Source organism: Somniosus microcephalus, chromosome 23 (genome assembly GCF_052327205.1).
Source record: "Somniosus microcephalus isolate GS21.2 chromosome 23, FLI_Smic_1.0, whole genome shotgun sequence".
Taxonomy (NCBI): Eukaryota; Metazoa; Chordata; class Chondrichthyes; order Squaliformes; family Somniosidae; genus Somniosus; species Somniosus microcephalus.
The window spans coordinates 11,373,956-11,396,161 of record NC_141009.1 but is presented as its reverse complement, the minus strand read 5'-3'; the positions used below and the strand labels follow the sequence as shown (position 1 = coordinate 11,396,161).

Here is a 22,206-nt window from a genome sequence, read left to right as displayed (position 1 = left end):
GTAATGTTGGTGTTCAGAGGGACCTGCGTGTCCTTGTACTTGAATCACTGAATGTTAACATGCAGGTACAGCAAGCAATTAGGAAAGCAAATGGTATGTTGGCCTTTATTACAAGAGGATTTGATTATAAGAGTAAAGACGTCTTCCTGCAATTATATAGGGCCCTGGTGAGAGCACACCTGGAGTATTGTGTACAGTTTTGGTCTCCTTACCTAAGGAAGGATATACTTGCCATAGAGGGAGTGCAATGAAGGTTCACCAGACTGGTTCCTGGGATGGGGGGATTGTCCTGAGGTGAGATTGAGTAGACTAGGCCTATATTCTCTAGAGTTTAGAAGAATGAGAGGTGAACTCATTGAAACATACAAAATTCTTACAGGGCTCGACAGGGTAAATGCAAGGAGGATGTTTCCCCTGGCTGGGGAGTCTAGAACCAGGGGTCACAGTCTCATAAGAGGTCGGCCATTTAGGACCGAGATGAGGAGTAATTTCTTCACTCAAGAGGGTGGTGAATCTTTGGAATTCTCTGCCCCAGAGGGCTGTGGAGGCTCAGTCGTTGAGTATATTCAAGACAGATATCGACAGATTTTTTGAATATTAAGGGAATCATGGAATATGGGGATAGTGCAGGAAAGTGAAGTTAAGGTAGAAGATCAGCCATGATATTGAATGGTGGAGCAGGCTCGAAGGGCCAAATGGCCTACTCCTGCTCTTATTTCTTATGAACTTCTTGCTGTACGGTTCCACAGGCATCACACAGCTTCCAGTGGCGATTCTTCATGCATAAGTCTGTACCACGGGTGTCAGCAGCCTATTTGAACATGGAGAGCATCACACCCGATTCTGTCCTCACCCAACATCCATACGCACATATTTTCCAGGAGTCACTGGATAGCAATCAAGTTGGGAGACAAACACTGGCTGGTTATTTTTCTCCCCTTTCCTAGCCGTGGGTCATCAAGGGCAATTGTAGCAGCCCTACATTAAGATCAGGTAACTTAGTACAGACCGGGGATATTGGACACCGTTCTAGTCTGTGTAGCTCAATTCCAGACTAGGCTGAGCCACTGTTGAGGTCTATAGTGGGTAATGCTATATTGAAGTGAGGCTAAGATACCATGGGCTGGGGGGGGAGGGGCGGGGGGCGTAAAAGAGAAGTGAGTGAGAGGACAATCCTTAGTTCAACGTTTCCCCTAATTTTTTTTGGGTGCGCGGTCCCTTTAATGGGCTGTGCGGGCCATTCAAAATTTCACGCAACTCTCCCATTTGAAAAGCCGATCCCGGGCTGCGCGGGACCGCCAGACAGCTGCGCGGGACCGCCAGACAGCTGCGCGGGACCGTCAGACAGCTGCGTGGGACTGCCAGACAGCTGCGTGGGCGAGTGGGAACGTTGCCTTGGTTTATATATTTTAAGTTAGTAAGTTTAAAAAAAAAATGAAATAAATCTTTTTGTAGGATTGTAAACAATATACTTTACATTGTAATGCACAAAACTGCTTCTTTTCACATGCACTCTTATTTACATATCAACAAACACCATAAAACACCAGCCCAGTCCTCCAACTAGCAGCATGGTCACATGGATCCCATAGATAAAGAGTTCATTGATTGTATTAAAGTCAACACGCCTGCGCCCCAGCAGCAGGAGCACTATGGAGAGCTTGTACTGAAAGCGCAGGGACAGGCGTATAGAGAAGTACTGGATACAGAAGAGGATGGACAGTGCCACCCAGAGTATGGACGTAAAGAGGCTGCAGCTGAAATACAGCAGGAAGCGGACGAAGCCATACATCCAGCGCGATTTCAAGTAAAGGTCGAAGTTGTTGTACTTGGTCCGGACAAGGTGCGTCGTCCGTACGGGGCCGCATGCCGAGTGCAGACAGGTCGTGTGGGGGCCGTGGAAGGAACGCACCCGACGGGGGATTGGGATTATAGGCATCATCAAGGCAGCTTGCTGCAATGTCCCCTCGGTGATTGGAGCCCCAGGAAAAGTGACTTTGCTAACAGCAAACAAATCATCGTCTGTCACTGGTCGACAGCTCCCCACTGTTTCCTGCTCATCAGCTGTCTATGATCTTCTGAAGATTATTCCTGCAAGAGAAAAGCAAAAGATTAATCGCATCAGGAAACTAACAGAAGCACAGGAGCATTCTTAAATTCTACCACTGGTTTTCCACCATTCTCCCCTCTGCTCCTAAAGATGCGGACTTGTGCTTGGGCATAAATAATGGACAGTGGCAGAACTTCAGTCCTCATGCACACAAGGGAATTCTTTGCGTATAGGTGCAACATTCCCAGGTCACGATCAGACTCTTCCTGTACACTTCCCCACCCCCCCACCCCACTTCATCTTTTTTTGCCAGTCCTGTGAAATTGTATCGCAGCGAGAATTGTATCAAAGCAAATCAGAATAGTACAGCAGAGAAGGAGGCCATTCGGCCCATTGAGTCTGCGCCAGCTCTTTCGAAGAGCAATCCAGTTAGTCCCACTCCCCTGCTCTTTCCCCGTATCCCTGCAATTTTTTCTCCTTCAAGTGTTTATCCAATTCCCTTTTGAAGGCTACTATTGAATCTGTATCCACCGCCCTATCAGGCAGTGCATTCCAAATCCTAACCACACGCTGCATAAAAAAGTTTTTCCTCATGTCTTTTCTGGCTCTTTTGCCAATCACCTTAAATCTGTGCCCTCTGGTTATCGATCCTGCAGCCATTGGAAACAGTTTCTCTTTATTTACTCTATCTAAACCCTTCATGATTTTAAACACTGCTAACAAATCTCCACTTAGCCTTCTCTGCTCCAAGGAGAACAAAAATTAGAGTCTGATGTCATGAAAGTGGCCATTGGCTTGTAAAGGTAACTGTATTTCATAAAGTGAGGGACCAGAGTTACTAGTCACAGTTAATGCTAATGCTACATTGTCTTGAGATTTTAACTCTCCCTACACTTGGTTCATTTGGTTCCCCAACAGTTGGGCTCAATAACCCGTACAAGTCAATACCTCTGATGACGCTATCACAACCCACTGTTTAACAAAAAAAAAATTGGGATTATTCTTTCCAACTAGCTGATTTTTAAAGGGGGTTCTGGAGGTTAAACTTCCTCTTTAATGCTTTAACTGTAGTTTCACATCAGCGGATGCTCATTCGACCCAATCGTGACCTCTCCCCGTTGCCCCTTGCATCAGCGGGTGTGTTTTTCTGCAGCAATTGGTTTCAATTAGATTTTATTTTATTCCCTGGTTTCAATTAGATTTTATTTTATTCCCTGGTTTATTCATAGGTTAGTACAGCTGGGCTCTTTTAGAACGTGACAATCAATTTGAAAGCAATCATTCAGAAAGGTCGTGGGGGGGGGGGGGGGGTGGAGGGTACACAACACCAACTTGCAGTTATAGAGCGCATTTACTTTAACGTAGTAAAAAGTCCCAAGGCGCCTCACAGGAGCGTTATAAAACAAAATTTGACACCGAGCCACACAAGGAGATATTAGGGCAGGTGACCAAAAGCTTGGTCAAAGAGGTAGGTTCTAAGGAGCGTCTTAAAGGTTGAGAGGAGATTTGATAGAGGTGTTCAAAATCATGAGGGGTCTGGACAGAGTAGATAGAGAGAAACTGTTCCCGTTGGTGGAAGGGTCGAGAACCAGAGGAGACAGATTTAAGGTGATTGGTGAAAGAATCAAAGGCGACATGAGGAAAAACTTTTATACGCAGCGAGTGGTTAGGATCTGGAATGCTAAGTACCTGAAGGAAAAAAAATTGCAGGGCTACGGGGAAAGGGCGGGGGGGAATGAGACTAGCTGAAGTGCTCTTGCAGGGAGCCGGCACGGGCTCGACGGGCCGAATGGCCTCCTTCTGTGCTGCAACCATTCTATGATGGTAAGAGAGGTGGAGGGGTTTAAGGAAGGGAATTCCAGAGCTTAGGACCTTGGCAGCTGAAGGCCCGGCCACCAATGGCTGAGTGATTAAAGTCAGGGATGCTGAAGAGGCCAGCATTTGAGGATGTGTAGATATCTCAGAGGGTTGTGGGGCTGGAGATTACAGAGGTAGGGAAGGGGCGTGGCCAGAATGCAGGTGAACACCCTAAACCCATGGCTAATTCATCCATCCCCGAGAAGCAGAAAGGCCTGCTGGAGGTGGGGGTGGGGGAAAAGAGGAAGTAGGGGAGCTGTCCGTTCACCCAATACCCAAGAGAGGCTATCGATCGGCCAGTGGGGCTCCTGTATCTTTTTACTGAAATTTTACAATTTTTGTCCTATTTGCTTCTATTTCTAATATTGGAATAATTTGTAAAGTGATGTATAATTCTGGTTTCACAAAGTTTTATTAAATGTAACTACAGGAAACTTTGGTTTATCCGGAGGTTATATGTCCAGAATATTCGATCTAACGGCAAAAATCAGGAGCCATTTTCTATATGTTTTTTTAGTTCTCGTTGCTTTTTTTCCCCCCAGTCAGGCACTGCAAGGTCTGTAGCTATAGCAACAGCTTCAGCTAGAGACGCTTGCAGCTGCAGCCGACTGTTTTGAAGCTGTTGCTAAGCAACAGGGTTTGTTGATTCATACGGAGCTTTTCAGTTCCGTATGTTTCAACATTATGCTGGTATGTCCAGCACTTTTGATGGTACGGCACCAGCTTGGTCCCGTCAGTGCCAGATATCAGAAAGTTTCCTGTAACACGAATCAGTCATTCATGAAAGAAAGACTTATGAAATAATACCGAGCGGCCTGCAGGTGGCGCTGTCCAGGGAGAGTATAAATACTCGGGCACGGGCCCAGCTTGCGCAGGACATTCTTAACAGGAACCAGTGAAGGACACAACTAGACCTCCATGTTGTAAAACAGTTGATTAAAACTTTGTTTAACGCTTGGACCAAGTGCCTAGTAGTTTTCTTACGTCAGTGACTTTTTGAATCCTTCCCTTAGTTGTGCTCCTGGTTTCACCATTTCTATTCTTGCTGTTCACTTTGTGATTCTCTCCTGGTAACTTTTATTTAAAAAGAAAAAGGGAAACCTAGGCGATGGGCCAAGGCTCCGAGTGCAGGACATCACCAATGTTGTCTAGAGCAGGTAAGAGGACAACCGAGTAGTCGGGATTAGGAGGACCAGAAAATGTCCCAGATTAGTAACAACTTACACTTAAATAGCAGTCTTAGAACACAGCTAACAGCCCATGTGCTTCAAAGTCAGAGGGGGAGGAAGCTGGATGCTGCACAGGGATTGGGAGAAAAGTCAGGAGGAAGATGACTGAAGGCGAATTGGAAGCTATCCTGAAATCATGACCTCAAATCTTTTAGAGGTCAACTTTTAAAAGTTGGAAAGGGTCCAAGTAATAAAACTGACCATAACAATGAACGAAAGTGTAAAAAATATTTTTGTAGTAGATAGTTCATATATATTCAATTCAATAGCACAGGTCTTGAAGAACATCTGATTTGGATACTTAACATGGTCACACATTATTAGTCCTATTTACTTGCACAGATCTAACCAAATTTTATGCCGTTATTATACTTACCGCCCAGGTCAATACTTCCTCCCAGGCTGATAATCTGTGTAAAGTGGAATTTCCAAGATTGGACCAATAATATTGGTTGCTCGCACCGGGATCACAGAGCTGCCAAAAAGGCACTGCTCTCACCAGCTATTACCCTACCCAAATGCAGTGATTATTTTGCGAGTCCAGCTCGCCACGTAATCACCAAGGCTACAGACAACAGATTCAGAGGTTCTGGAGCATGAAATCAGGACTGAAAGGCTGGTTAAAAGCGACAACGTGGTAGGAAAAACCACTGAGCGGCCATCAATTGGAGGTGACCACATTTTACCAGGGCAATGTTGCGAAAAGCAGAGGAGAATCAGTACATTTTGGAATTGAATTTCTCCAGACAGAGACCAAACACAGATTCCAGAAATGTCGCATCAGGGGCCATTTTAGGCAAGGGCCAATGATTAGTCACAAAAAACTTCCTACAAAAAAGCGATGAGACAATTGCCCATAAAAAGCAGACCAAATGCAAGAACAGCTCATTGCTGTTAAAACGCAATCCTGCCCCAACAAAAAGCTGGCATGATGACTCCGAGGAGAATTTGCTGTTCTTTTAAGCTCCCATTATCGACGGATTTGCTTGTTAAAAATTGTGCCTTCTAACATCGTAGAAACTTAAGCTTGAGCACGGGATCAGTTGGAGCGTGCTGTATTAGCTGTGGCTCCATGCCAAGCCACACCCAATACAATAGTGCTGCCAATACACAACAACTGATCCCAGGACTTAAGATTCAGCTTCTACCACCTTGGAAGGAACGCAAGATGGGAATTAAAAGAAAATACCCAAGAAAAATGTCATTTAAAAAAAATCATGTTCATCATGATAAAATAGAAAAATTAAGGCTAGTCGCAGGATGCCACACAATAACAAAGCACCAGCTTTATCTGCTGGCCAACTGTCATACATATCTTGCATTGGTGTAAAACTACTTTGGCTTCACACTAGAGCAAACTGTACAGTCTAGTTTGATTGCGAAGTCAGCCAAAAGGTGCAGAACCAACTTCAGGAGGTAGTGTCTCACCACTTGGGTTTCACACCAGCTAATTTAACAGCTCCCATGTCCATTTTCCCAAACCAAAAAGCACTGTAGAGTTAGCAGTATGACTCCAGTCTCACAATAGCCTGAATGTTGACTCTTGAGCAGGGGGTGCACTAATCACACTTTTCTTACTTGTAAATGAAATGAACATGTGCTTGGCGAAGGAACAGTAACAATATGGTGAAGGTCAATGAGGTTTAAATGTGGATGGACTGCGAAGCTCACATTATGTTTGAAAAAACCAACTGGCCATCGGATGGTATAATTTTAGTCAATGTTCCTTTTGTTTTGAAGTGCATTTTTTTCCTGATTAGCCATGCCTCTCAGATTACTCTTGAACTTTCCACTCATTAAAATGTTCTGGTGGATCTGTGTTCAACACATAGGGCTGGAGTTTGCCGGCGTTCAGTGGCCGGGTTTGGAGGCGGGTCAAAGGTTAAAATCGTTTTGATTGATGGCGGGTTGCGATCCAGCCGTCAACCCGCCTCCAAACAATTTTCCCTAGTGTCGGGTCCCCGAATTGCGCATGGACCCGACACCTAGCGACAGGAAGAGGATTAAAAGGCAATTACCTGCCTATTAACGGGTAGTTGCTAGTAGTTGACGGGCTCTTTTTGAATTTTGCCGCTTCTGGCTCGGGCTTCCCGACGTCCGGACACCACGCCAGGTAAGTGTGACGTGCTGTGAGTCTGCTGTAATGTTGCTGGATTGACGACAGCTGCAGAAGTGGTGTGAAGGATCCAATGTTGCACTGGTGAGTCTCAGAGGTAAGAAAATATTGGGAAATGCATTTTTAATACATTGACACATTTCTTTAGGTTACAAGTTTTGAAATCCATGTCCAGTGCCACCTCATTGGGAGAACCTCTCTCACCAGTGACAGATTGCTTCTGTCAACTCACCTGCAGCTGCCATCTATTCCAGCCTATGGAGGAAGTCATTGGAGAGCCTGGGTGCAAGAGGTCACCTTTGTACAGTGATTGTCAATGTTTGCAGCATCTCAATGCTGTCAAACACTGAGAAATCAGCTGTCAAAAAAAAATTGTGCACAGTCCCTTTAAGAAAACCGGCAGATGACGCGTCATCAAATGACTTTATCTGACTGGCTTCCTTTTAATTGGCGGGCTTAACAAGGTCAATCAAGGGAAAATCACGTCTGTGGGCCGGATGCAGTTGGGAGTGGGACTGGAAGCCGGAAACCACCTGACCCGCACCCAACCCGCCTCCATTGATAAAATCGCGGCCATAATCTCTGTTACACAGCAGACATTCTGCTTTGCAGGAAAGCGATCAGTCATAAATAGTATTCCTATGGTGCACATGGAAAGTGGAGATTTGGGATATGGGACTGGGTGGGTTAGGCACTGGCCTTTCTAGGACCCCAGTCTGAATCCAGGTCAGTCTGATGGGATAAAAACGCGTTCTGACACGGTGTGAAACAAGTTTGGGCAGTCGCAATCCAGTTTCCAGAGTGTATATGCTCAAATTAGTACAAAATTGGCCTTAACACCACTAAATTGGCAATCCCACTCAGAGCGACCAGAAAAATGGCACAGAGGCGCAGTGGCAATGGGAGATGCTGTTCTGAAGTTGGAGTTGAGGCCACATTATTGATGCAGAGCAGAGAGAGCTTTACTCTGCACCTAAATGCGCTACCTCAACCTGGAAATATTTGACGCTGATGCTAGGTGCCTTAAGAAGAAAAGTTTTCCATTCTCCAGCACTAACATCACTCACCTTAATTAGCACAAGTAGAACAGCAAGAAGTAAATTCATAACCCATTTGTGAGGGTTCTGTAACACCACGCACGACCACATTGCAAGCAGGCAGTAATATCATATTAGGACAGATTGGTTCACATTTCACTTATCTGATGTGGCATTCAACATCTTTGAACAGATTTTGTTCTCTTGAAGGCCACTGCTGTGTTAATGAGCACTCTTCATTTCTAGCAACTAGTGCCTGCATCAAATTGCAGCCAGGTAAACTAGAGCATGGCCAGATGCAGAGTAACCAACAACTTGCATTTATGTAGTGCCTTTAGGATAGGAAACAAATCTTACTTGTGTAAGTGCTTCACAGGAGTGTAATCGGACGAAAATTGACACTGAGCCAAAGAAGATGATGCTAGGAGGGTAAGAAATGGGTTTTAAGGAGCGTCTTAAAGGAGGAGAGAGGGGTGGAGCAGCAGAGAGGTTTAGGAAGGAAATTCCAAGCTTAGGGCCCAGATGACTGAAGGCGAATGGGTTGGGGGGGTGCATCAGAGGCCAGAGTTGGAGGAATGCAGAGTTCTCGGAGGGTTGTAGGGTTAGAGGAGGTTACAGAGAAGGGAGAGGTGAGGCCGTGGGTCGATTTGAACACAAGAATGAGAATTTAAAATTCACGACGTTGGTAGACCGGGAGCCAATGTAGGTCAGAGAGCAAAGAGGTAATGAATGAGCGGGCCAGGAGAGCATTGGAATAGTTGTGTCTGGAGGTTCCAAGACCCTTCCCTCTACTCGGCCCCAACAATATGACATAATTTAGAAGATCACTGCCTACTTCACTAGCCAACCTCTCTCAACTAATCTACCAAGTTTAGGAGACAACGCAAAGGCTTTGGAAGAAAAACTAAAATAGGAGCTTTTATTTTCTTCTGAATCTGACACCTCTCTGCACACAAACTCCACATTCTAAAACTGACAGAAAATGGAAATTGTGCTACTGGTATTAAAGAAAGAGTGCCAAGTACAATTATGAAATGATGCTTTCCCAAGCACTGGCATCTTTCCGGTGATCAAGCATAAACAGTCACTTCTATATCACAGCGTCTGCAGGGTAGGGGGTAGCATCAGAGCTAACAAAACATGCAAATGCAAAACTTCTTTGCAGAATAAAAATGGTAGGAATAGGCTCGACTCAAATAACACAATTCTGATTCATTTTTGCTCTCTTATTACAAGAAGCGTTTCCTACTAGGAGTACTCTATATGGCAAGCAACTTATCCCACTAAATGTGTTCCATTATCCATTGTAAGATGCTGTAGGAATAAAAGGAAAGACTTGCATTTATATAACATCTTTCATATTTTCAGAGCATGACAAAGTGCTTCACAGCAAACCAATAACTTTTGAATTGTACCATATCACTATTGCTGTGGCAGCCAATTGGTACCTACCAAGGTCCCACAAACAGCAATTGGATGAATGACCAGATAATGCTGGTCGAGGGATAAAGATTGTCCAGAACACCAAGGGATCTCTCCCGAGTGGTTCCATGGGATCTTCTATGTCCACCTGAGCATGCTGACAGGGCCTCAGTTTCATGAATCATCCAACAGACGGCACCTCTAACAATGCAGCACTCTCCATACTGCAGCGAAGTGTCAGCCTAGATTATGTGCTCAGGTCCCGGAGTGGGGCTTGAACCTATGATCATCTGGCCAAGAGGTTAGAGCGCTACAACTGAGGAATGACACAGTGCTTAAGAAAATATCCCCTGTAAAAGATCCAGCATGCCTTCATTGGCACTCCTGATGGGGAAAACGAATCGGACTCTGGAAAACAAAAATAGCTTGCATTTAAAAGATGCTCCATCGTTTATGAAGTGTGCCTACCGAATGGCCTACTCCTACTGTTCTATGTTTCTATGGCAGTGGGCTTCAGCCAGCAGGTGCAACAGTTACGCGCTTACAAGTACAATGGGATCACCACAAACAGGCCGATCTACAAGAGCTATGACTAGAGTAACTGTGTAAAACACACAGCTAATCCTCCAAAATAAAAGGTTGAAGGTACATTTCACACAGTTAAGAAACGAATAAGACAGAGCGCTTTAATCGAAGGTTAAAGATTTGGCATTTTCCAAATAATAAAAATTCCTATTTTTATAGAATTGGGTAATACTTGAATTAAACAGTACTCCTTTAAGTTAAGCTCATGGTTTCTTTAGTAATAGTCTTATCCTCAGGTATCCAATCCTATTCTGGTTTTGCAGAAAACTTCGCCATATCATCTCCCTTCATTATCTTAAGAATGTACATTTATATCCCCTTTAATCTGATTTACAATGAGTTTAGGCTCAGCCTCTTAATGATCCAAACCTAGAATCATGTTTGTACCTTTTTTACTGTCTCTAATGAAACAGGGTTAAAATTTCAATGTTTATAAAAAGCAGGCTGGAGCATCTGTCTCTAAAATATTTAAATCAACTCGAGTCAAGTTTAAAAAAGGTGCCTAGGGGCATGGAGTCTATCAGTGCTGTATCAAACCCAAGCAGTAAGGCTATCCCCAGACATTCTCACACCATCTTGTTCCGGAGTCAAGTCCAGCCCTGACTCTGCATTTACACTACACTTTCTTAGCGTACATGTGAAGTGAAACCACTTTGCAGCGGTACTACAGTTGTTGTGTAAATGAAGTCGTAAGTGCATCAGTATCACTGCCTTGAACATATATTATAGTGATGTCAATAGACACGCTGTAGATCAGCCAATGAGTTGGAGGCAGGGAGGGACTTACGGCAGGACTCACAGCAGTGTATTTTACAGTAAACAAAGTCTATAAACTCAGCAAACAGAGTCTATTTAAACAGCACACTACAGCAAACCGTCTACAGAGCCTATTTAAAAAGAGTCAAATGAACTACGGCAAACAGAACTCAACATCAAACCTACAGCAATGTCTCCCGATAAAAGCAGGGTGATTTCTCCAGCAAAATGCAGTGAGTGGAGGATAGTTACATAATACAAATTATGAGCCGCACCTACAGGTGCGTACGAGGTGCGCCCGCAAGTGCTAAAACCCGGAACTTGCGATCATCCGCATCCCCGGGAAAGGGCATTCGCGGGTGGAGAGTTGCCCAACTTCTGCCCAGCGAATACCCGTGAAATTCTTACACCTGGTAAAAGCAGGCGCAAGGCCTGCTGTTACCAGCATAAGAGGTTTAAAAAACAGAAAAATAAAATATCAATATAGGCCCAGAAATTCGGGTCTCCACGGGTGAGCATGCGCTGGGTACTCACGCGTAGGCCCAACGAAAGTGCCGGTTTTGTGCATGCACTGCGCATGCGTGAGAAACCTGAACTTCCGTTCCCTTAAAGGAAGGGGTTCACAGGTCGAACGTGTGCGCCGGAGAGGCAGCACGTACGCCTGGAACTTACCCTATCCGGAGAAACCTGCAAAAAAAAAGTAAGTCTCCAGGAGCTGCGCTTGTAAAAAGCAGTCGCAAGGCCTGCTTTTAACAAGGTAAGTGGTGAATTAATTAAAATTAAAACATTTTTTCCACAGGTTTATTATTTTTAAATACTTTATAAAGGTAAGTTTATTTTTAGCCCTGTTAGAAAATGTAATTAATTTTTTCAAAAATTTAAATTATTGTTTAAAAGTTATTTTATGTAATTTATAGTTATTTCAAAAATGTGATTTAAAAAAAAAAATTATTTGAAGTTTTAGTGATGTTTTGGGGCTTATCAGTCATAGAGTCATAGAGTTTTACAGCACAGAAAGAGGCCCTTCGGCCCATCGTGTCTGCGCCGTCCATCAAGCCCTGTCCAATCTAATCCCATTTTCCAGCATTTGGTCCATAGCCTTGTATGCAATGGCATTTCAAGTGCTCATCCAAATGCTTCTTGAATGTTGTGAGGGTTCCTGCCTCTACCACCCTTTCAGGCAGTGAGTTCCAGACTCCAACCACCCTCTGGGTGAAAAAGTTCCTCCTCAAATCCCCTCTAAACCTCCTGCCCCTTACCTTGAATCTATGCCCCCTTGTTATTGACCCCCCTACTAAGGGGAAAAGTTCCTCTTTATCTACCCTATCTATGCCCCTCATCATTTTGTACACCTCAATCAGGTTCCCCCCTCAGCCTTCTTTGCTCCAAGGAAAACAACCCCAGCCTGTTTAGTCTTTCTTCATAGCTGAGGCGCTCCATCCCAGGTAACATCCTGGTGAATCTTCTCTGCACCCTCTCCAAAGCAATCACATCCTTCCTATAGTGAGGCGACCAGAACTGCACATAGTACTCCAGCTGTGGCCTTACCAGCGTTTTGTACAGCTCCATCATAACCTCCCTGCTCTTATATTCTATGCCTCAGCTAATGAAGGCAAGTATCCCATATGCCTTTTTAACCACCTTATCTACCTGTTCCGCTGCCTTCAGGGATCTATGTACATGTACACCAAGGTCCCTCTGACCCTCTGTACTTCCTAGGGTCCTACCACTCATTGTGTATTCCCTTGCCTTATTTGTCCGTCCAAAATGCATCACCTCGCACTTTTCAGGGTTAAATTCCATTTGCCACTTTTCCGCCCGTCTGACCAACCCGTTTATATCGTCCTGTAGCCTGAGGCTTTCCTCCTCGCAATTTACCACCCCACCAATTTTCGTGTCATCTGCGAATTTACTGATCATACCTTTTACATTCTCATCCAAATCATTTAGGTAGATCACAAACAGCAAGGGACCCAGCACCGATCCCTGAGGTACCCCACTGGACACAGGCTTCCAGTCACAAAAGCAACCTTCGACCATCACCCTCTGCCTCCTGCCACTCAGCCAGTTTAGGATCCAACGTGCCAAGGCACCCTGGATCCCATGGGCTCTTACCTTCTTGACCAGTCTCCTATGCGGGACTTTGTCAAAAGCCTTACTGAAGTCCATGTATACCACATCCACAGCATTTCCCTCATCCACACACCTAGTCACCCCCTCGAAAAATTCAATCAGATTGGTCAGACATGATTTACCCTTGACAAAGCCATGCTGACTGTCCCCGATTAATCCTTGCCTCTCCAAGTGGAGACTAATTTTGTCCCTCAGAATTTTTTCCAATAATTTCCCTAGCACAGATGTTAGGCTCACTGGCCTGTAATTCCCTGGTTTATCCCTGCTACCCTTCTTGAATAATGGTACTACGTTAGCTGTTCTCCAGTCCTCTGGTACATCCCCTGTGGCCAGAGAGGTTCTGAAAATTTGTGTCAGAGCCCCTGCAATCTCCTCCTTTGCCTCACTCAGCAGCCTGGGATACATCTCATCCGGGCCTGGGGATTTATCCACTTTTTGGCCTGCTAAAACCGCTAGTACCTCCTCCCTCTCGATGCTAATATGTTCAAGTATATCACAGTCCCCTTGCCCGATTTCTATGTCTACATCGTCTTTCTCCATAGTGAACACAGATGCAAAAAATTCATTTAAAACCCCGCCTACATCATCTGGCTCTACACACAGATTGCCACTTTGGCAGTTTTGACAGCTCTTCCTGTCAAACTTATGAATGGGCATTTCCCTGCTACCATTGGCTCTCCATGGCCCACATGATCCCAGGGGACGCTTCGAACTAACTGTGCCCCTGGGATACGCAAGCACTGCGCGCCGGCAGTTGGAGCAGCCCCAGGATCGGAATCCCATGCGGGCCCACAGCTCAACGGCCGGCGCGCTAGCTAAGTGCAGGTCGGAGGCTTGCACCCGCGGGAAGCCCTCGACCCGAATTTCTGGGCCAATTTATACATTTAAAAAGCTGTACAATAAAGGTAAATTTATTTTTCAAAAAATTAAGTTTTTGTTTAAAATATTTAATTAAATGCCATTTTAAATGTGCGATTTGTGTTTTTATTTATTTCAAGTGTAGAGGTATTTTTTGGGGTATTCCCATTTATACTTATGGGGTTTCCATACATACGGAATCCCCAGAAGCATGAATGGGGATCCCCCTTTCATTCGTTGGGCCAGCGCACGTGATCCCAGGGGCACTTGCGATCCGCCTGCACCCCTGGGGTACGAGGGCCTCTGCTTGCGCGTACCCGGAGAGGCCCAGGACCGCGAGTCTCCGTACTTCCCGGACCACCAGGTACGCAGGCATTTTATTTGCGGATCGGAGGCATTTCCCCAAGGGAGGCCTCCGACCGCAAATTCAGGGCCAATGTGCGTAAAAATCAATCCCAGTCACTTACAGCAGTGCGGTCTCCAGGCGTAATTGATGGGGGAATTACCCAATCATCTCCATTGTGGCTGGGACTTGTGTCACTGTATGCAGCCTATAGTCTGTGGATCTACAAACCACCTACAGTTCAAGCCACTAAAGTAGAGAAACAAAGAACCCTAATCTCAATATGATTTGCTTTGCAAAGACAGTACCTGGATTTGCATCTCCGTACAGAAGGCCATTAACTAGAAACGAGAGTTTTCTTCTGTATATTTGCTGATCTGACTACCACTCTCCCCTGTTGATTCTTGTCAGTGCGACTGGCAGAGATTGGGAGGGGGCAGGGGCAGGAGCAAATGTAGAGCTAAAAGCACTACCATAAGCTGCAAGTATATTGCATTACAAGTGGCAGTATAACTGCAGTCTTAACTGTATAAAACCTGGCTGTCAGTCGTCACTTCCAAAATTAGATTATTTCCAATATGAATCACAGGTAATCTCGCCATACCTCTTGTGCAAGTTAGCAGCTTCCCTTCTGTTTTCAGGTGAAAATGAAAAACAGGAAGAGACGGAAAAAGAAAAAGATGGGGGTGGCGGGGAACGAGCCAGAAAATAGCAGAGAGGAGCAGAAATGAGATCAGCGGACAGAGAGATATCAGCATCAGTAAAGTTAGAAATATCCCAAAAATTACAGGGACCAGATTGAGGAAAATAGCAAAAGTGATGAAAGAGATATTAAATTATATGTACACCAATGTCCGTAGTGCAACTAATAAAGGTTGGTGAGCACAAATTGCTACATGGGATTATGACAAGGTTGCATTAACAGAGACATGGAATCACAGAATAGAATAGAATAGAATGAGACCGCACAGAAGGAGGCCATTCAGCCCATCATGTTTGTGCCAGCTCTTTGAAAGAGCTAGACTATTAGTCCCACTCCCCTGCTCTTTCCCCATAGCTCTGCAATTTTCTCCCTTCAAGTATTTATCCAATTCTCATTTGAAAGTTACTATTAAATCTGCTTCCACCGCCCTTTCAGGCAGCGCATTCCAATCACGACGACTTGCTGCGTAAAAATGTTTTTCCTCATGTCGCCTCTGGTTCTTTTGCCAATTACCTTTACACTTTGCACTTATGTTCACCATGAGATTTCCTCTTTGCTTTATGCATAGTGAAATATTAAATATATTCTTCATAAATGCATTTCTGATTGTGTTACTTACAGTCCACCGTGCCAATTTTTCACTGGCTCCAAGGCGGGCAGGGGCCGAAAATTGTCCGGGTTATGCACTCGGCCACACCCCTGCTTCTGTGCACCTCCCCCATCCCCGTTTCCCAGTGGCGAGACCTGGCAGTGACGAATGCGCTTGTCCGTCTTTCGGATGAGACGTTAAACTGAGGCCCTGTCTCAAACAAGGCCAGGAATGGGTTCTTAATATTCCTGGTTACCAAGTATTCAGGAATGATAGAGAAGGAAAAAGAGAGGGCGTGGCAGTATTGATTAAAGGATGATGTTACAGTTCTAAATAGAAAGGATTTACTAGATGGCTCTAGGACTGAATCTATTTGGCTTGAGTTGAGGAACAGAAGGGGAGCTGTTACATTGTTGGGAGTTTTTTTTTTAAATAGCGCCCCAAACAGTGAGAAGGAAATAGATGAGCAAATTTGTCAGCAAATTTCAAAGGCGTGTAACAAAAATAGAGCAGTAATATTAGGAGACTTTAATTACCCTAATATGGGAAAAACACAGTGCTAAGGGTAGGGAAGGAAAGAATTTCCGATACGTGCACAGGAGAACTTTCTGGAGCAATATCCCTCCAGTCCAAAAAGGAAGGAAGCAGTGTTGGATCTGGTTCTGGGAAATGAAGTAGGGCAAGTGAAGTGTGTTACAGTAGGAGATCATCTCGCTAACAGTGACAACATCATTTGGTTTAAAGTAATTATGGAAAGAGAATAGAAAATATCAAAGGTAAACATACTAAACTGCGGAAGGGCTCATTTCAATGATTTAAGAAGGGACCTAGCACAGGTAGATTGGAAAAGGCGATTGCAGGGTAAAGCAGTAATGGAGCAATGATGGCGTTCAGGGAAGAGATAGTTCAGGTACAAACTAGGCAGATTCCTCTGAAGGGAAAAGGTAGAGCTAAGGCACCCTGGATGACAAAGGAAATAAAAGTTAAAATAAAACAGAAAAAAGGAGGTTTATGATAAATGTCAGGAGCAAGATTCAGTTAATAACCAGGAAGATTATGGAAAGTACAGGAGGGAATTGAAAATGTTAATACAGGAGGAAAAGAGAGGTGACGAGAAAAGATCAACATGAAACATTAAATTGAACCCTAAAACATTTTATAAACATACAAAAGTCTAAGGGGTTAGCTGAGGCAAAAGTTGGACCTATTAAAGGACCCAAAAGGAAATCTTCATGTAGAACCAGAGGACATGGCTAATGTATTAAATGAGTACTTTGCATCTGTCTTCACAAAGGAAGTGGATGAGGTGAATGCAACACTAAAAGAGAGGGAAGTTATGGACAGGATAATAATAGATAGAGAAGATGTACTAAAAAGATTAGCATCACTGAAAGTTGGTAAGTCACCTGGTCCGGATGGAATGCATTGCTGAAAGATGCAACGGTAGAAATAGCACAGGCATTAGTCACAATCTTTCAATCCTCATTGGGTACAGGAGTAGTGCCGGAGGACTGGAGGGTTGCTAATGTTATACCACTATTCAAGAAAGGGGAGAGGGATAAACCAGGAAACTACCGGCCAGTCAGCCTAATGTCGGTGGTGGGGAAGTTATTGGAAACCATCATCAGGGACAAAATAAACTTCCATTTGGAAAGGCATGGGTTAATCGAGGAGCGCCAGCATGGATTTGTTAAAGGCAAATTGTGACTGACTAACATGACTGAATTCTTTGATGAGGTGACAGAGAAGGTTGTATAAATGGACTCTGGGAAGGCATTCGACAAAGTGCCACACAGGAGGCTTATTAAGAAGATGGAAGCCCATGGAATTGAGGGGAAAGTGGTGGTATGGATTCAAAATTGGCTCAGTGACAGGAAGCAAAGGGATGGATGTTTTCAGACTGGGAGGTGGTTTAGGGTCCAGTTTTGGGTCCACTACTCTTTGCAGTTTTTATAGACGGCCTAGACTCGGTAGGGAGCAGCATTATAAAGTTTGCAGATGATACGAAACCTGTCAAAGTAATAGATTATGATGAGGATAGTTATAGGCTTCAGGATGACATAGACAGGATGGTGAAATGGGCAGAAACATGGCAGATGGAGCTCAATGTGGAGAAGTGTGAAGTGATGCACTTTGGGAGGACTAATATGGAAAGACAGTAAACTATAATTGGCACGACTTTAAAGTGTAGATAAGCAGAGAGACCTTGGTGTCCATATACATAAATCCTTAAGGGTGGCAGGGCAAGTTGGTCAGGTGGTTAAAAAATGCATGTGGGTTACTTGGGTTTATAATAGAGGAATAGAATATAAAAGCAAAGCGATCAGGCTGGAACTTTATAAATCACTGGTTAGGCCTCAGCTGGAGTATTGGGGACAATTCTGGGCCCCACACTTCAGGAAAGATGTAAAGGCCGTAGAAAGGGTACAGAGGAGGCTTACCAGGATGTTACCCGGGATGAGGGACTTCAGTTATGAGGAGAGGTTGGAAAAGTTCGGATTGTTCTTGGAACAGACAAGGTTAAGAGGTGACCTCAGAGGTTTTCGAGGTGATGAGAGGTTTTGTTAGAGTAGAGAGAGAAAAGCTATTCCCTCTGGTGAGTGGGTCAATAACCAGAGGTTAGAGATTCAAAATCATTGGAAAAAGATCGAGAGGGGAGATGAGGAAAAATATTTTCACATCGGGAACGCTCGATCTGAACAGGTGGTGGAAGCTGATTCCATCAATAATTTTAGAAGGGAGTTGGACAGGTACCAGAGGGTGAGGAACTGACAGGGTTACGGACAAAAAGCGGGGAATGTGGGACTAAACACGATCGCTCTTTCAAAGAGCCAGCACAGGCACGACGGGCCAAATGGCCTCCTTCTGTGCTGTAAGTTTCTGTGATTCTATGAGAAAGCACAGTTTGAAAATAATAAAACACAATCACGGCAGTATTGAACCTGTCAAGGAACTTTATACTGTACTCAATGTACCCAACAGAGAAGTGCATTTAGCTAGGAAAGACAACGTTTCAATAAATAATAAGTACATCAAATATATTTGGACAAAAGTTTTGTTTTTGCAGGGGTGGTGTCAGGAAAAGGAAGAAAAGATATTTCCCGGGAAATTACACAATAGGTTTGGTCAAAGGACACCCTTCAGTCCATTTAGTTCATTTTTTCTGAATACTCGCCTGACTGCCTCCTTGTTCCAGCACCCAAGTTTTTTACAACAACTTGTATTTATATAGCACCTTGAACGTAGGAAACCATCCCGAGGTGCTTCACTGGAGGTGTAATCAGACCAACCATCCAATGCGCTCCTGGCTGGCCTCCCAGCTTTCACCTTCCATAAACTTTAGCTCATCCAAAACTCTGCTGCTCGTATCCGAACCTGCACCAAGTCCGGCTCACCCATCACCCCTGTGCTTGCTGGTGGGCAAGGGGATAGTAGCAATGCGGCAGAAGCAGCTGAACACATGGACAAATTTGTCACTAAGATTGAGACCATGAGCTCCTCGCAACTGTTGTTGGAGGTGAGGGCAGGGAAGAGGGGTTTAAGGAGACAGTTGGAAGTGGAGAAAAGAAGTTGGGTTATCTTTATCTCTCCAGGTGTATTGACGGTGTCCCTATTTAAAAATTATTTTAAGAAAATGAGATTACTGCATGAAGAATAAGCAGCCCTTTGAGGTGGCGTAAAGGAATGTAATGAGGGAGGGTCCAGCTATTGGAGGGGTGTGCTATAAGTAGGATTGTTTAAACTGGGACTCTTCATCCCTAATAAGAGAGACATCGCTAGAAGGATATGATACTAAGTGGGATGAAAGGATATGATACTGAGTGGGATGAAGAAATGAAACCTGAAAAAGATATTTCCCAGGATGATCCTGGAGTAGCGAGCAGTTCCAGCCATCTTAAAATAAGTCTTTTCTTAAATCTGCTCACCCTCTGTGTAACTAAACAGTCTTAAATTTACCCTTCACATCCTTGAACCTGTACCCTCTTTTTCTGCTAGCCTGAAAGTAGTTTTTTCAGGTTTAATTTCTTCATCCCACTTAGTATCATATCCTTCCAGCGATGTCTCTTATTAGGGATGAAGCGTCCCAGCTTAACCAACTGCATTAGGTTTCTTTACACCACCTAGAAGGGTTTCTTATTCCTTCATACAGTACTCTCATTTTTTAAAATTATTATTTTTTTTAAAAAGGGACACCCGTCAATACACTTGGAGAGATACACAGGCTGGCAACACAAAGGCACCACATACAAGCAATACGATACTTGCCATCAAAGGCAAGAAAAATAACAATTGCACACTGGTACCATTTTATAATATTGAAATAAAAAATGCACTTACATTCCCCCATCCCCATATTAAGCAGGCCACTCAACCCATAAGGACATGTTCAAAAAGGAAAAATAGGCAGACCTGCCCAATAACTAAACCCCACAACAATTGTCAGGCTGATTCTGTGCTTCATATGAAGAACACATTCCAAATAAAGAGGGAGAGGTGGAATTAGATTAAATGAACCCCCCGCAAACGTGGTGTAGCTTTACTGAACGAGCCTTTTTCCTCTTTACTGGTGGACTCAGCGAATGCTTTAAAAGGTGATGAGATGCCAGGCCTGGGTGAGTGTGGAGGGGGTTTGGAGTTCGAAGAGCCTCAGGCCCCGGGCCGGGCCAGGCCGCCCCTTCACTCCCAACACCCGTCGTTTGTTTAATTATTCCCCCCTCCCCAAGTCTTTTCCCACCGTGAAGCGCAGGAAGGCGATCAGCGAGGGGTGGTGGGGAAAGGCCTGAAGGCCGACAGCCCCCAGGTTTACTCACATTGTCGCTCAGTGACTGCGGCCTCTGCCGGCCCGAGGAGGCTTCTTCCCGTCTCCTCAGCGACCGCTCACATCTTACGGCGTGTCGCCAAACAGCAGCAGCCAGAGCACAGAGCAGCTCCCTCACACTGCACGCACATACATACATATATATCAAATATACATTTTATATCAATATACATACATATATACACCAATATACATTTTTATAATACACATATATATATATACACATTTTTCTAATACACAGACATATTTATATATATATACACACACATTATATATATAATAAATATAAATATACATTTTTATAATACACACAGATATATATATATATAAATATACATTTTTATAATACACATATACACACAGTCATATATATATATATATATACACACACATTTTTATAATACACATACACACAGACATATATATACACATTTTTATAATACACAGACATATATATACACACATTTTTAGAATACACATACACACAGACATATATATATATATATATATACACACACATTTTTATAATACACATACACACAGACATATATATATATATACACATTTTTATAATACACATACAGGCATATATATACACACATTTTTAGAATACACATACAGACATATATATATACACACATTTTTATAATACACACATATATACATACATATATATAAATATACATATATAAACCTATATATACACAGAAAATGCTGGAAATACTCAGCAGGTCAGGCAGCATCTGTGGAGAGCAAAACAGAGTTAACGTTTCAGGTCGATGACCCTTCGTCAGAACTGGAAAAAGCTGGAGATTGAACAGGTTTTTAAGCAAGTGCAGGGGCAGGGAAAAGAGGGAGGGGAGGAAAGAACAAAAGGGAAGGTCTGTGATAGGATGGAAGGCAGGAGAGATTAAGAGAGATTAAGAGATGGTGATCAAACACGAGAAGGGAGACAGAAAGCAACAAAGAGACAAACGGAAATCCCGTCGGAGAGAAGAGCAGAACTTCTTCAAGATGGGTATTCTTAGAAGAGAAGTGGCAGTGAATTAAACACCAATACAAAAGCAAAATATGTGTACAAGACCCTGGAGTAAGACTTGAATGCACAACTTTCTGACTCAGAGGTGAATGTGCTACCTGTGGTGTATGTAACCGTTCCACCTTTAAGAGAACTATTTTAAGAGTTGCACTACTTTATCTTGGTTGCTGTATACTGTAATACCGGTGGTGACCACACTGGTATATAAGTGCTGTGTAATGATTTATTGGGCAGTTCCGCCCTGACCTTCGACTAGTAAAGACCTGTTAAAATTTACTCTTGTGGTCTGTGTAATAATTCTCATTATAACACACAGACTTAACAGTGGCGACAAGTACGATCTTACCCTGCGGCAGAGATACATCCAAGGCAGTTTAACGGGCGTCGAGAGGAGGCATCCGCCCTCATTATTCTGCTGAGAAAAGACTCGGGTCTGCAGAGCAAAGGAAGAATTCTGACACGAAGCCTTCCATCAGCAACAGGCAGTGATCATCCCTTCTATCACGGTGGTGGGTAAGCCGATCAGCGACGAGCAGCAAGTCGGCCACGTTGGCTGTGAAGTAGGGGAGGGAAAAACGGAGGATATAAGGGCGGAGAGCTCGACCACGGCCGGGGAAAAGAGCCGGACAGAAGTCGGGGCCAGAGGCGCTGAGACCGGGCTGCAAGCGGG

At 44.0% G+C, this 22,206-nt stretch overlaps 1 protein-coding gene across 5 annotated transcripts; it reads right to left on the bottom strand.

The window, feature by feature from the left end:
- Positions 1-1,446: 1,446 nt before the first annotated feature.
- Positions 1,447-20,607, bottom strand: tmem250 (transmembrane protein 250). Of its 5 annotated transcripts, none has more exons than XM_085965377.1 (3): positions 20,490-20,607; positions 7,155-7,342; positions 1,447-2,091 (listed from the first exon to the last, which is right to left on the bottom strand). In XM_085965377.1, exon 3 carries the CDS (start codon positions 1,940-1,942, stop codon positions 1,520-1,522), a length of 423 nt encoding a protein of 140 aa, XP_085821503.1. In that variant the 5' UTR covers positions 1,943-2,091; positions 7,155-7,342; positions 20,490-20,607; the 3' UTR covers positions 1,447-1,519. The 5 variants fall into 5 exon arrangements, with proteins under 5 accessions (XP_085821503.1, XP_085821504.1, XP_085821505.1 ...); XM_085965378.1 differs by having other exon boundaries at positions 7,155-7,333; XM_085965379.1 differs by lacking the exon at positions 7,155-7,342.
- Positions 20,608-22,206: the final 1,599 nt, after the last annotated feature.